The sequence below is a fragment of the Lissotriton vulgaris genome, chromosome 5, assembly GCF_964263255.1.
Source record: "Lissotriton vulgaris chromosome 5, aLisVul1.2, whole genome shotgun sequence".
Lineage (NCBI taxonomy): Eukaryota > Metazoa > Chordata > Amphibia > Caudata > Salamandridae > Lissotriton > Lissotriton vulgaris.
In genome coordinates, this window is record NC_141693.1 from 843,988,372 (window position 1) to 844,000,667 (window position 12,296).

Consider the following 12,296-nt stretch of genomic DNA (forward strand, 5'->3'; position numbering starts at 1 on the left):
AATACCTGCTTGATGGGCGGATTGGAAAACAAAATGCATGCAGAGGCTGTGTATTCACGAATGTGGTCTTTTTGAACTATATTGCTTACGTTTTGTAAGGATATAAGCAATGGACATTGAAACTGGCCCCTTCCGGCCCTGTAGTCATGGCCTTAACTTTTCATGCAAAAGCACTCATTGATTTCTGAAAAATAAGTGCAAAAGGGTTAAGGTAACCATGTTGTTCCTGCTTACATTTCACATGCTTTTAATTAATCTTACATTCTTTGAGTGTTTGCTTTTTCCAAGATGTTGTCACTTTTTTTTTAGGCAGCATATTGCCTAATTTGAATTGGGTCGCCTCCAGGTGTTTATAGCGGGGCGCAATTGGATTTGTAGTTGAAGGCAGTGCGAGTTTCTCCCAGTGGGGCAGTATGGTGTTCAGTGAGGGAGAGAATGTGGCACTATGGTCAGAGCTGCCAAATTTGGAACTGGGGAACCAGGTTCGGCCTTCATGACCAGTCCACCAGACCACTCTCCTAAGAGAGCACATTTAGTAGGCCCCGAAAAAGACCTTAGAAGAATGGTGTCTGAGCACCAGCAGGTGGACCATAGCGGTGGCAAGTGTGGGTTAAACTTGAAGGCCTGTCCATTACAACCCTTACTGAAGCTCAACTTGAGTCTTTTGGGCAGGCCTTCGAAGCACACACCCTAGTGACTGTCATTGAGGTCATAGGACCCTTGAGCAGGAAGGCTCTAGGGCGGTTCGACCTATGAGATCGCACTGAGTGCTGACTTCGGTGGGGGCGTCATGTTTGTGAGTATATTATGTTTCTAAAAGCACTTGTTGCCTCCTTCCCAGCCTCCAACAATGTTGGCCACAATAAAAATGTCATGAATACTCAGATGATTAATGTTCTTCCTAGAGAGAGATGGAGTTTTGTCAAGTGGAAGTTTTGACTTCTTTTAAAGATAGCGCAGAGGGTTAATGTGCCTGCTGCAAAGAACATGTACCATGCAGATCACTAAATCCACATAATTCAAATAGGCCAATGGGTTACTGCTTTTGTCAGAGAGATGCTATTGTTACTTGCAGTTTATAAGTCAAAATCATAACATTGAACAATGAGCTATAAACTGTCATCGAAGAGCTGCAAGTAAACTGCAAGGTATAAATTACAGCGTTATGGTTTTTTCCCCAGTCTTTGATTATCCCAATGTTGCAAAAAGGGTTAATTTGGACAGAAATCAATTCTAGTTATTAAAAAAAACCCTGAACCATGGTATTACATTCTAAATTCAGAGTTTGTGTTTTTCCAGATCAATCACTAATACACCATACTGCCTACTAGTATGATTGTAATGTGACTCCTAGTCCTTTGTCTCATGTAACATTACCTATTGTGATTTACACACGTATTGATTGTTTCCATGTACTGTGTGATAAGTTCTCTGACAACCTAAACTGGTATCAGTGGTGCTGTAAATCAAATTAAATGCATCTGAGCGAGAATATGGTTATGGAGACTTGAGTGGCACTGTTAAAGGGTGGTAGTGAGGGAATCCGTATCAGAGCAAGTCATTGAGGGGCACCAACATTGTCGCACAGGGCTCCACCAGCGCTAAAGACGGCCACTTCTACTTCCTGCAGTTCTACCACCAAATCAAAAACGTTGATTTGAAAACCCCTTGAATCTGAAGTTTACCTTCAAGTCAATGTATGATTTAGCAGTGGTTTTGATTGTTTCAAGTCTTTTTTTATTTATGTACAATCTTTATTTGTTTTCAATGGTTTCTAGTAATTTTGTACTATGCGTTGTGTTTTTGCACTTAACATAATTCTGGCGAGGAAAGAGCCCACACACAAAAAAGATTGTCCTACATCTCTTAGCATGTGTATGCGGGATACTGGTGAGAGGATTTATGTTAAAACAAATAACGAAGTATTAATTTCATCCTAAGGTAGCACAATAATGGCACAGAAAAATAAGGGAGCCTTTTCAAATTTGCAATTATTTCCATGGTGTGAGATTTTCTCTTGTGTCATTTTATAATTTGAATGATCCCGCCCCAAATTACCTTAACAGGTTCTCCCCCCTTTATAAGGCAAAACTGGAAATTGAATCTTGCACTCATCTGGAAACAATCAGTTAACTAGGAGTTAATAATGTACATTTTTGTGAGAACTGCACCTAGCTTTTCCATCCAATGTGACAAATGTAATCCATTTAATAGAGTTTTAAAATATATGGACTTATTTAATATGTATATTTATCTTTTTGTCCATATTACTGATATCCACCTTGGGTCTCTTCGGGATGCCAAATAAGATCAATTGTGCTGAGATGTCAATTTCTGTGATGTCACTTCTTGTGATGTTATCAAGGGCGGCTCCTCTACTAGGGTGGAGGAGCGTCGCCCTACTGCTTTCTCACAGTGCGAGAAGCAGAAACACAACATTCTAAAACTCCCATTTTATGTTCCTGCTTGTCGCACTGCAAGAAAGCAGAAGTGTTTGGTTGGGGGTGGGCGGGTCTGTTTTAGGGCAGGGGAGGAGTCCCTTGCCCACTGCTATGGGCGCTGACTGTTTGGTTGGGCCTCCGGGGCCGACCAAACCAGTCATGGGCACTGCACCCTACATGGAGAAAAAGGCCTCCCCATAGGCGCCTGGCTGGTCGGCATACCGACCAATCACAATGAGGCCATTGCAGCCTTGTGATTGGCTTAGGGAAGGAGGTTGCCTGCTTCCTGTTCCTGCCAGAGGCAGGAGAGCAGGTCAGGAGCTGAGACAACGCGAGACCCTGGAAGGTAAGTTTATTAATTTTTTTAATTACCCCTGCGCCGAACCCCCACGAGACCCCCCCCCCCCCCCCCCCCCCCCCGTGCATCATGCCGGCCGCGACTGGATGTTACATGGAAATTAGGGGAGCCTCACATCTTCCCTTTCGCCCGGGGCCCCAGAAGTTCTAGGACCGGCCCTACCGGGACCTATATCTGTTCCAGTTCTATCTTAATTAGATATACACACTTAGACATCACTTTTTTTCCCTTTCTACTAACTCCATCATTTCCTAGCATGGCGAAAATGCAAGTTAGTTTAGCAACTACGGATGCCCACATTTATCAGTCCTAAGAAAAGTAAAGTGCAGGTAAATAATTGTGTGATAACTGGAGCTTTCCAAGACTGTGGACATGTTGCTTGGGCACAAAGCCCCGTATTCCAATACTGAGTCTCCATAAATTGTTAAACTGAAACAGTTTGGCTGTTTGAAAAAATGCGGAGGTGACTAAGATGCATAGAGATTAGAACAAGTATGATTAGTGAAATATATTAAGATATATGTATATATTTTTGCTACCATATTAGATTCTTGGATTCTGTGCCCCCTTCCGCCATTGAGCACTTCAAAATATCTGCAGCGCAACTGATAGAGGAGAAGGGAGCAGTGGAGGCTTTGGCAGCAGCATTAGCTCACATTTCTGGAGCCACTGCCATAGAACAGCGGTCTTTGCTTAACTCAGACGCGGTATGTTTAAATAAATTAAAACATTTTATTCTTGATATTTTATTTGGTTTAGTAATATTTTTTTCAGTATTGTTTGACTGTTAAAAAGGAAATATTAGCGATTAACGTTTTTAATATTATGTTGTAATTTGTTGAGAAATGTTTTGCTTGTCAGCTTACATTTTTTCTTGCACTATACATTGTGTTCCTCTTTCTGCAAACTTTATTTTTTCAAACAAGATATTTTTCTTTACTCTTTTTATTTCTTTGTTTTTTCTTTTTTTTCTTTAGTTTTTTGTGCCTCTTACCTGTAAATTCATTCTCTAATGCCAGCATCCATCTCATTTATTACTTTGCTTGTAACTAGCCACAATACTTTCTTCTCTGTCCTTTATGCTGTCACATAACGTTTTCACAGGCTTGAGCATCTCATCTACAACATTACCTTCACTTCTTTTGTGTCTTGTAATTGTCTTCCACAAACACCAAACAAACGTATTTTTTAACACTTTTTTATTGAAAATGGAATACGTACATCAACAACCATTAACATTAGCGCTATCTTACATCCCAGAATATCTTCACAAATTGTTCCAAATCCAATCCCCCCCCGGCCAAGCGTAATCCATGTCCGCTGCTCCCTGCTTACAGTTGCTTCGCCCCAAATACTAAGAACACTTTGTTTTGCGGAGACCTTCAAACCCCCTCCCCCTACTTCACCCAGGCATTCCACCACTCCAGACCAGAATTCCTGTATTGCTGGGCAGTCTCACAGGATGAGAAAGTTCCAGTCTGCTCACAGGCACACAAGCCATGTGTATCAGTCGCCCTCCCCATCTTTACCATAGTTGTCCGAGCGTAATGGGAGTGATGGTGGATCCTTAACTGGACCAGTCTGAAGTCTGATTGTGTGGCCACCTCCCTAGGAGGTGCTGCGAGGACATCCTACTATTCTCCATCTAGCAGACCTCCCACGTCCCAATCCCTTTAACAGCTTAAGGGTTGAAAGGCATCAGGTGTGTTGTTCATTAGCTTTGTATAGGTCCAGTTGTAGTGTAGTTCCTATATTCCCAATAGACTCTGCGCATTGGAATAATATATCCTATAGGTTAGACGTAGGACTGAGGTCGACTAGGTCTCTATCGAATATACTAGACTTAATTGTGAGTGCCAGCTAGCTCAGAGGTCACTATAAACTTTCATGAATGAACATGAAGGGATTAGTTTCTGACAACCGCATAAACATGACAACTTTGTTTCCCAAGATAAACGTATCCCTAGAGTCGCGGAAACAGAGGTGCAGAGAAATAGAGACTTGCGTTTTCAATAAAAGTATTTATTGAACAGTCTTCTTTCTCATGCAGAAGAAATGAACGGCTACAATCTTAATACTGGTTGCAAAGTACAATGCGTACAGTACGAAGAGTATTATAAAATAATACTGTAAAAGCATGGATTGGTTCTAAACCATATACAATAACATACATAAATAACAAAGACTAAAAGTACTCAACTGGTGCTTTTAAAAGACGCCTACCCCGGTGTACCTAACCTAGGTATAGTACAAGGGAAGAAGTAAGTGAGGTGTAGCTTAGTTTTAGTATTCTTTGCCAAGAATCTATCCAAGAATTCTCGAAGGGTCTAATCAGCTCTGTACCTTGGTTTAGAATGAAGGAGGTCTGGTATCTCTCTCTCTCAAGACTCAATTTCCCAATAGCCCGCAAGGGGAGCTTGGAAACACTGGAGCTGGATTTCTCGGCAGGAGAAAAGACAGCGTCTCTCTCAGTGCATCTGCTGGAGGGTCGGCTTCCTTCAGCACTTGCTGCGGCGAGCTGTGTCGTGTAGGTAAATAGTAGAACTGCTCCAAACCACTGTGTGTTTGCTAAGGCAAGTGTGGGCATATTTATACCTTGAAGGTGACGAGTTTGACGTAAGGTTGGACATAACGCCATCAAAGACTCACAGTTCTTTGAAAACTCCATGAGTTCTTGGATAAATCAATATTTAAGCAAGGGGAAGTCCCTCACTGCTGAAGGAGAGTTTTTCCAAGAAATCGTTGTGGATTTTCAGAACTAGGTGAAGTAGCCATTCCGTATTTGGACTGCATGGACTAAGTCTAAATATGGTTATGATTTCTATGCCTATATAAGGACATGGTGATTTATACCTATATATGGCATGAATTGGGAAAATTACACTAGGGTTCTAAAATGCTTTACAACACCCACTCCACTTTATTATGTTTAACATTACTAAATTCTAACCATAAAACAGATCTAAAGCATGTGTTTACAATCCCACCCAAAATACACGAAATGCATTTGAAAAGGTTGTACACGAAAATGAGCATTTGAACTGTACGCATTTGTGAATAGTGTTTACATATAAAATATGTAGCATAAAGTATTAATGCTAACCTAATGAATCATGAAATTACATTTATGAAATGGCTCTTAATTACAGAATAAAAAAGGTCGAGACCATCCCATAGCAGAATATGTATACTGATTTGGTTTTGAGGACAAGGTCAAATATTGTCTCTAGGAAATATTCAAAGGATTCTTGTTCCCAAGAATAGTTCTACTTTAAGCAGTTTACTTTGTGCCAAAAAAAGTTCAATTTTGAAAAAAGTCAAATCGAATCGTAGAAAATAGAGTTCCAAAGTTTAGAAGGATTGTTTTGAAAAGCGAAGTTCGAATTCACAGTTGATAGAACGCTGTGTGCTAATTTCAAAAGTTATTCTCGCTGTCAGGAGAAAACATTACCAATCCAATCCAAAAATTCTTTATTTAGACCATAAAAGATGCATAAAAGCATACAAACATACAATCATTTGATAACATTAAAAATTTGGGGGATATAAAATACATAAGCATACAAGCAACAATCATTTGATGGCATTGGGTGTGAGAGTAAAACATAGTGTTTTGAGACACATGACCATGAAAGCTAAAGGTTACAATGCCAGCGAAGGGGGTAGGCAGTACAGTCATATGGTAGTCTTGCTTTGAGCAACTTGGACCTAATGCGCCACATGGCCAAAAGATATTTTGCAACTGCGAATACAATATGTGGGGAGGACTCGGTTTTCAATATTCTGAACGATATTAGAAAGTTCCTTATACCCATGTTCCTACACAAGGGCACAAGCCAATGTTTCCTAGGTGTCTTGTAGGAAGGGCAGAAGAACAGAACATAGATTTCCTCCTCATCGCAGGAATTACAGCCAGGGCATATCTTGTCCCCCCCTTTGGTCCATTTGCAAGTAAAGGATTTAATAGGTAGAGTGCCAAACCGCCACTGGATAAATAGCTTCCTTGCCAAAATCGGGAAAATATAGTCCATAAAAGTTTCAAACTTGTAAGAATTTTTGGATTCAATAAAACGGTGGGTTAAAATACCAGTACGGGGTGCAAGCACATGAGAGGCAAGACTCTGTTCCTTGTAAGCCTCTACGAGTCTTTTCCGGGGGACCCTGATGCAGCCTAATTCCGGGGCCTCCCACAACTCCTGGAAGCCCAGCCGGTACAGTTCTTGCTTAACAAAGGAAAGCAAAGGGATCTTATCACTATGGTTTAAATTCATGACATGAACGAGATCTTGCCTATAGTGTTTTAGCTCATTTGTTGACCAAAGTCTATGCCAGAATCTTAATGGTTTGGATTCAAGGTCCTCCCTTATAGACGGTAGACCCAGATCTAGACGTAAGGGAAACAGAGGAGTTGCAGTTGGAAGGGCCAAAAGGCGTCTCAGGAAATTATTTTCCACACACATTAACTCATTTGCAGCTTGATGACCCCATAGTTCGCTGCCGTATAATGCAGCCGACTTCGCTTGTGTTTTATACATTTCAACTGCAGGAGCTATTGGTTTAAAAGTTGGGGTGTTCGTAACCCTTAGAATAGCCCCGGACAGTTGAGAAAGCCTTATTCGCGAGCTTGAGATCTGTGGTCCCCAGGATAGGTTCTCATGCAAGGTTACGCCCAGGCACTGGAATGTTTTTACCCTCTCCAGTTCTATGGAATTCAGGGAAGGGTTGGGTCTGGTTGTGGGGGAGGGGTTGAAAATCATGAATTTGGTCTTCCCTGTATTGATCTCAAGACCATACTGCCTACAGAAAAGACCAAATCCATCTTCTAAGCTGGCAAAGAAATAGTCTATCACAGTAGGTGAAAGTTGGACTACTTCATTAAGTAGATCAATTGTGCACAGATGAGAATCATCGCCGTCCGCATCAGTCGCATTAGCAATGTTCGCAGTATATGGTATCTGTGTGCCTGTTGGTCCACGTATCTCTCCCTCAGCTGGACTTGCCGGTGAGACCTCAATGAATGCCGTCATGAGGATTGGCAGCCGTTTGGGGCAACACGATGCATGAGCAGTTACCGAACCAAACAAAGAGTCAACTTCCGTTGGCAGTGCTGATGGAAGTGTCAAACATCTAACATGCATTCTTCTCCGCAAAGCAGGCATCGTAGAACAGGTAAGATGCAATCTTGCCAGATTGGTCTGAACTAAAGGAACCAAGTGGTATTCAGATCTCTTAAATGAGCCAAGCCAAGAATCTGTGTAATTCTTTCACGATACTGCATGGCCAGGAGAGCGTTCTCCATGGTAGTCTGAGTATCGCTGGTGACTGGACTTGCTGCTACGAGTCCCAAAATGAGGCAGGCCGCCGAACAGAGTGCACCAAGTTTGGAAAAATGCCTAGGACTGCTTCAAAGGGTGCCAACAGTCCTGACATGTTTAAGATACGACCTAACATTTCTACGAAATGTATGGGACAGTTTGTTGATAATAGGGCATGTATCTCCGCAAAAGTCCTTGCGACTTAAAGATCATACGTCTCACTGGACTAGGTCAGTGGCACAGTTTTTTGTAAAAGAATGGCTTTCATTCGGCTTAAAGTATCAATTTGTATAGAAGAGATGTTCAGTGAAGGCCATAACGGCGACTCCCCGTCTGACTTGCTTTTAGGAAACAATACTTGCATACAACAAGTGACCCTGGCTGACACACTAACGAGATAGGCTTTTCCTGGCATCATTCCACAACAGCTGTCATCATTCAACATTATGTAGCTACCATTGGATAGCTGCCTAAAAACTGGATCTATCACTGATGCGGGAGAACCGTGCAGGTGGCAAGAAAGGTTATTTGAAGAACCCTCACAGTCTCAGTGTTAATACCTTGACACAAAAGTGTACCGCTTAGTGAGTTTTTACAATTTTTTCCACTAAGAAATACCTCCTTTCCCCCCACTCCAACATTTGTGTGTGTATGGTAAATCCCAGGTCGACTTAATGTACTCTTTACCCAACCTTTCATACAGGCCTATGTGTTTTAAGCAATAATGAAACTGCAAAATCGTCACTGGTATCGTGATGATGCCATGTATTATCCATTCTACAACAGGTTTCTCAGAAACAGTTAATGGTAATCTTTCCAGTTTTTCTATGCTCAGCACCGTAGGGTCTGCTCCTTTTTGTGCCAACGAGATTCGTTTTTCTGTAAGGTTAAATACAGCAAACAATGACCTGGTGTAGATTAGGCGCCATGGCACGTAGCCTGAACAGAGATTTTGTAACGTCAAGCCTAACAGCATTATAGAACGTAATTTAGACTGGCCATGTTGTAACATTAGCAAGTCCTGTTCCATTATGTCAATGGCAGAGGATACAATGCTGTCCAAAGAAAAAATTCTGGAGGACAGTCGTTAACCCATTGTCCACTACAGAGAGCTTTCTCTAAATTAATAAGATCAATTTCTCGTATTCTTTCTGCAGTTTCCATTTGCGTGACTTTCCATGCTTCATTGTAAGCAGCGTATATACCAGCGTATATGAAACGTTGATGATGTGGTTTATGAGGTCCTAGTAAGAAGTCTCTCAAACGCCATCTTTAAGTAAAGTTAAGTGTTTTATTTCTGGAAGTGTGGATTTCTGTAGCCACTCAAGGCATAGTTTTCCTACACTGTAAGTTGTTACTATCCCTGGATGTTGTCTCTGGGAATATCTTGGATCTGGCCTAGTTACTGTGAACCCTTGTATTTTGTTCAGGAATCTTTCTTGACAGTTATTCGTGTCTGCGGGCCAGATTAACAATTTTTTCTATCAGGATTAGTTCTGTTCTGTTTTAAAATATGTTTTCCGTCTACCTCCTCATCTGCAGTGCTATTACTGTCCGGTGTGGGCTTAGGTGTGGACGATTTGTTTAATTCTTTTATCTTAGCAATGCCAAAACAAGATGTTTGTTGAACAGTGTCATTTAAAACATTATTTGCTCTGGGATAATGCACTTTCTGAACAATGCTTCTTATTCCTGCACCTGACAGTCTTTTGTGCCCCAGACAGTTTTTGTCTCAATGTTGTCTTTCCAAAAGTTAAAACCTAATGTGGACAGCTGAGCATAAAAGGCGGCAGAATATGTTTGCTTGGTATTAGACATGTTTTTCATTCCGGTCTTATTCACATTTTTTAAATAAAACGTTTCTAGATTTGTGACATTAAAACCTGAGAAGTGTGGAAACTTTTCATAAAATGTTTTTGAGCTGGCCTTTGGTGGCGTTGGACAATGTTCCCATTGATTATAATTATAAACATTTCTAGGATTTGCAGATTTGTGTAAATAATGACCATAATGATTAAAACAATATATTAATTCATATTCTGATGAACCTTCTAAGTATTCGTGTTTTGTGAATTTTGCTGACATTTCTAAATCTGTCAAAATGTTAACAGTCTCAAAGTCCCAATCATCAGAAAATGTGCTGGGTGAAACAGTCACTCAAAGAAACCTTAAACTGGTGTGTAATCTTCAACAGTTCCACCGGGCCATAAATGACATAATCAGTTGTATCCCATTATATACCACCAGGTATAGGAACGGCTCTGATGTTCACTGACCACAGGTCTCTCCGCTCACGATGAGATGATTTGTGAGGTTTCAGGAGCAAGTTGATGTTCTTACTTGCTGTGTCCATTTTACTATATTTGTGTGCATATCATGGCATAATCTTAGCAAGCAAAAGGGGAAGGTAAATACTGTTTTTGATTATTGTTTACGATGTTTGGTTTTAATATGAATACTTATTAAATGAAACAGAGCTTTTTATATTTAATTGATTTTGTGGTTCCTTTATGTATTTACCTTCCCCTTTTGCTTGCTAAGATTAGGCCATGATATGCATACAGTTTATTTCCCTTCCTTAGGAATCATTTATTCTGAACAGGGGGTCCTTGTTGTTCACATTATACATTTTACTATATTTTCCACCTACCAGCTTTCCCAAACTTAAAACGAGAATGAGCCAAATTAGGAGAAAAAGTACACCTAACACAATCCATAGTTCAACCATGGTGAAACCAGATATGTTTTTTCAGGTTGATGAGAGTTCTGTTATTTTTTCTTAAAAAGTTTTAATTGCTGGCGTTATTTCGGGTTCACTGGGATCCTCAGAAAATGTATCAACGTTGATGAAATAGCCAGAGGCAGTTCTGTCAATTGTTGGTATTGCATCCAGATTACTTGAAATTGCTGGAGCTGCGTCTTCCTTTGTCATATTTGTATAGTCAGAGGCTATAACATTGTAGACAGGAGTGTCTTGACGAACTGGTATTTGGGTTTCAAGAGGCACAAGTTCCATGGCTTTGTTGCATAGTCCTTCTTGTCTCACTGTAGGTTTATCAAAGGTGATAAGTCTTTCAGTTTGAACCTCTTGGATTGTGTCGTCTGCTACATCTTTGGAGTCCACTGGACCTACTACTTATCGGCCACATGATGTGGTTTGACCAGGTCGATGGATACCGACCTGATTTCCTTTCTTCCAGAAAGGGGCGACAGTACTATTGTTCTTGATCCGTGGATTGCTAGTACAGGTACTGGTGTTCTGTAAGAAGGCACAAATTCCTTCTTGTCCGAGATCTTTTCTCTGACTAGAACCCCAATCTTTGGAATCCATACAGGCCTTGCTGTGACAGGTGTTTGTTCTTCAGTGGTCGTCTGCTTCTGTAGTGTGTTGCTGACATGTTTTCTTGTTTCATTTAAGTCCTGCAAAACAGCCAAACGGAATTTGATATCAAAGGGTTTTTGTTCCACCACTGAAGTGTGACGATCAAGATACTGGATAAGCATTCTAGTACCAAAAAGCATTTCATATGGAGTGATTCCACCCAGAGAACTTCTTGGCAGATTATTAAGACTACGTTGGACTTATTAGATGTTTGACCCACCAGTCACCCGAACCTAATACCCTAGCTGGTATAGATTGCTTTATGACACGTTTTTTTCTTTCCACTACCGCATTTCCCTCACGATGGAATGGACTCGAATACTGCAATGCAACGCCCAAGCTGGCCGTGGCCTCCTTCTAAGCTCGAGAGCTAAACGCAGGACCCTGGTCAGAATGTAGTGTGCCGATTGCGTATGTGCCGATAAAGACTCGCAAATCTTTTATAACCGTTTGGGCGTCAGCCGAGCGCTGAGGCCACATCCAAATGAATCTGTCCTAATAGTTGTGTGACCGCATTCGTCTATGGTGATGTCTGCGTGTAGAACGTCTACTGCTGTCTAACAATGGTGACTGAACTGGACTGGCTACACTGTAGTCGGGTATCTGGTGGCGTTCAAAGCTATGATCTCTGTAACAGACATCGCAATTAATTCCAAACTCGTAAATTTGGACGCTCTTCCCTGGCCACTAGTACATCTCTTTTAATTCTAGCAGAGATTTTGAGATCCCCTGATGTGTCAGACCCTCTCCCATATGTGCTTCTTCAACCAAAGCACCTCTCCGGTTCCTGTTTGGAATTA

General features: G+C 41.1%; 1 protein-coding gene across 3 annotated transcripts in view; it reads left to right on the top strand.

Moving 5' to 3' along the window:
* The window catches only part of LOC147711676 (nucleolar RNA helicase 2-like), a 490,700-nt gene that overhangs the window by 290,949 nt on the left and 187,455 nt on the right, over window positions 1-12,296 (top strand). For all 3 annotated transcript variants that reach the window (XM_086922391.1, XM_086922393.1, XM_086922392.1), the window contains one exon: window positions 3,347-3,506. In XM_086922391.1, coding sequence (XP_086778517.1) covers window positions 3,347-3,506 — 160 coding nt within the window. The remainder of the gene's footprint in view (window positions 1-3,346; window positions 3,507-12,296) is intronic.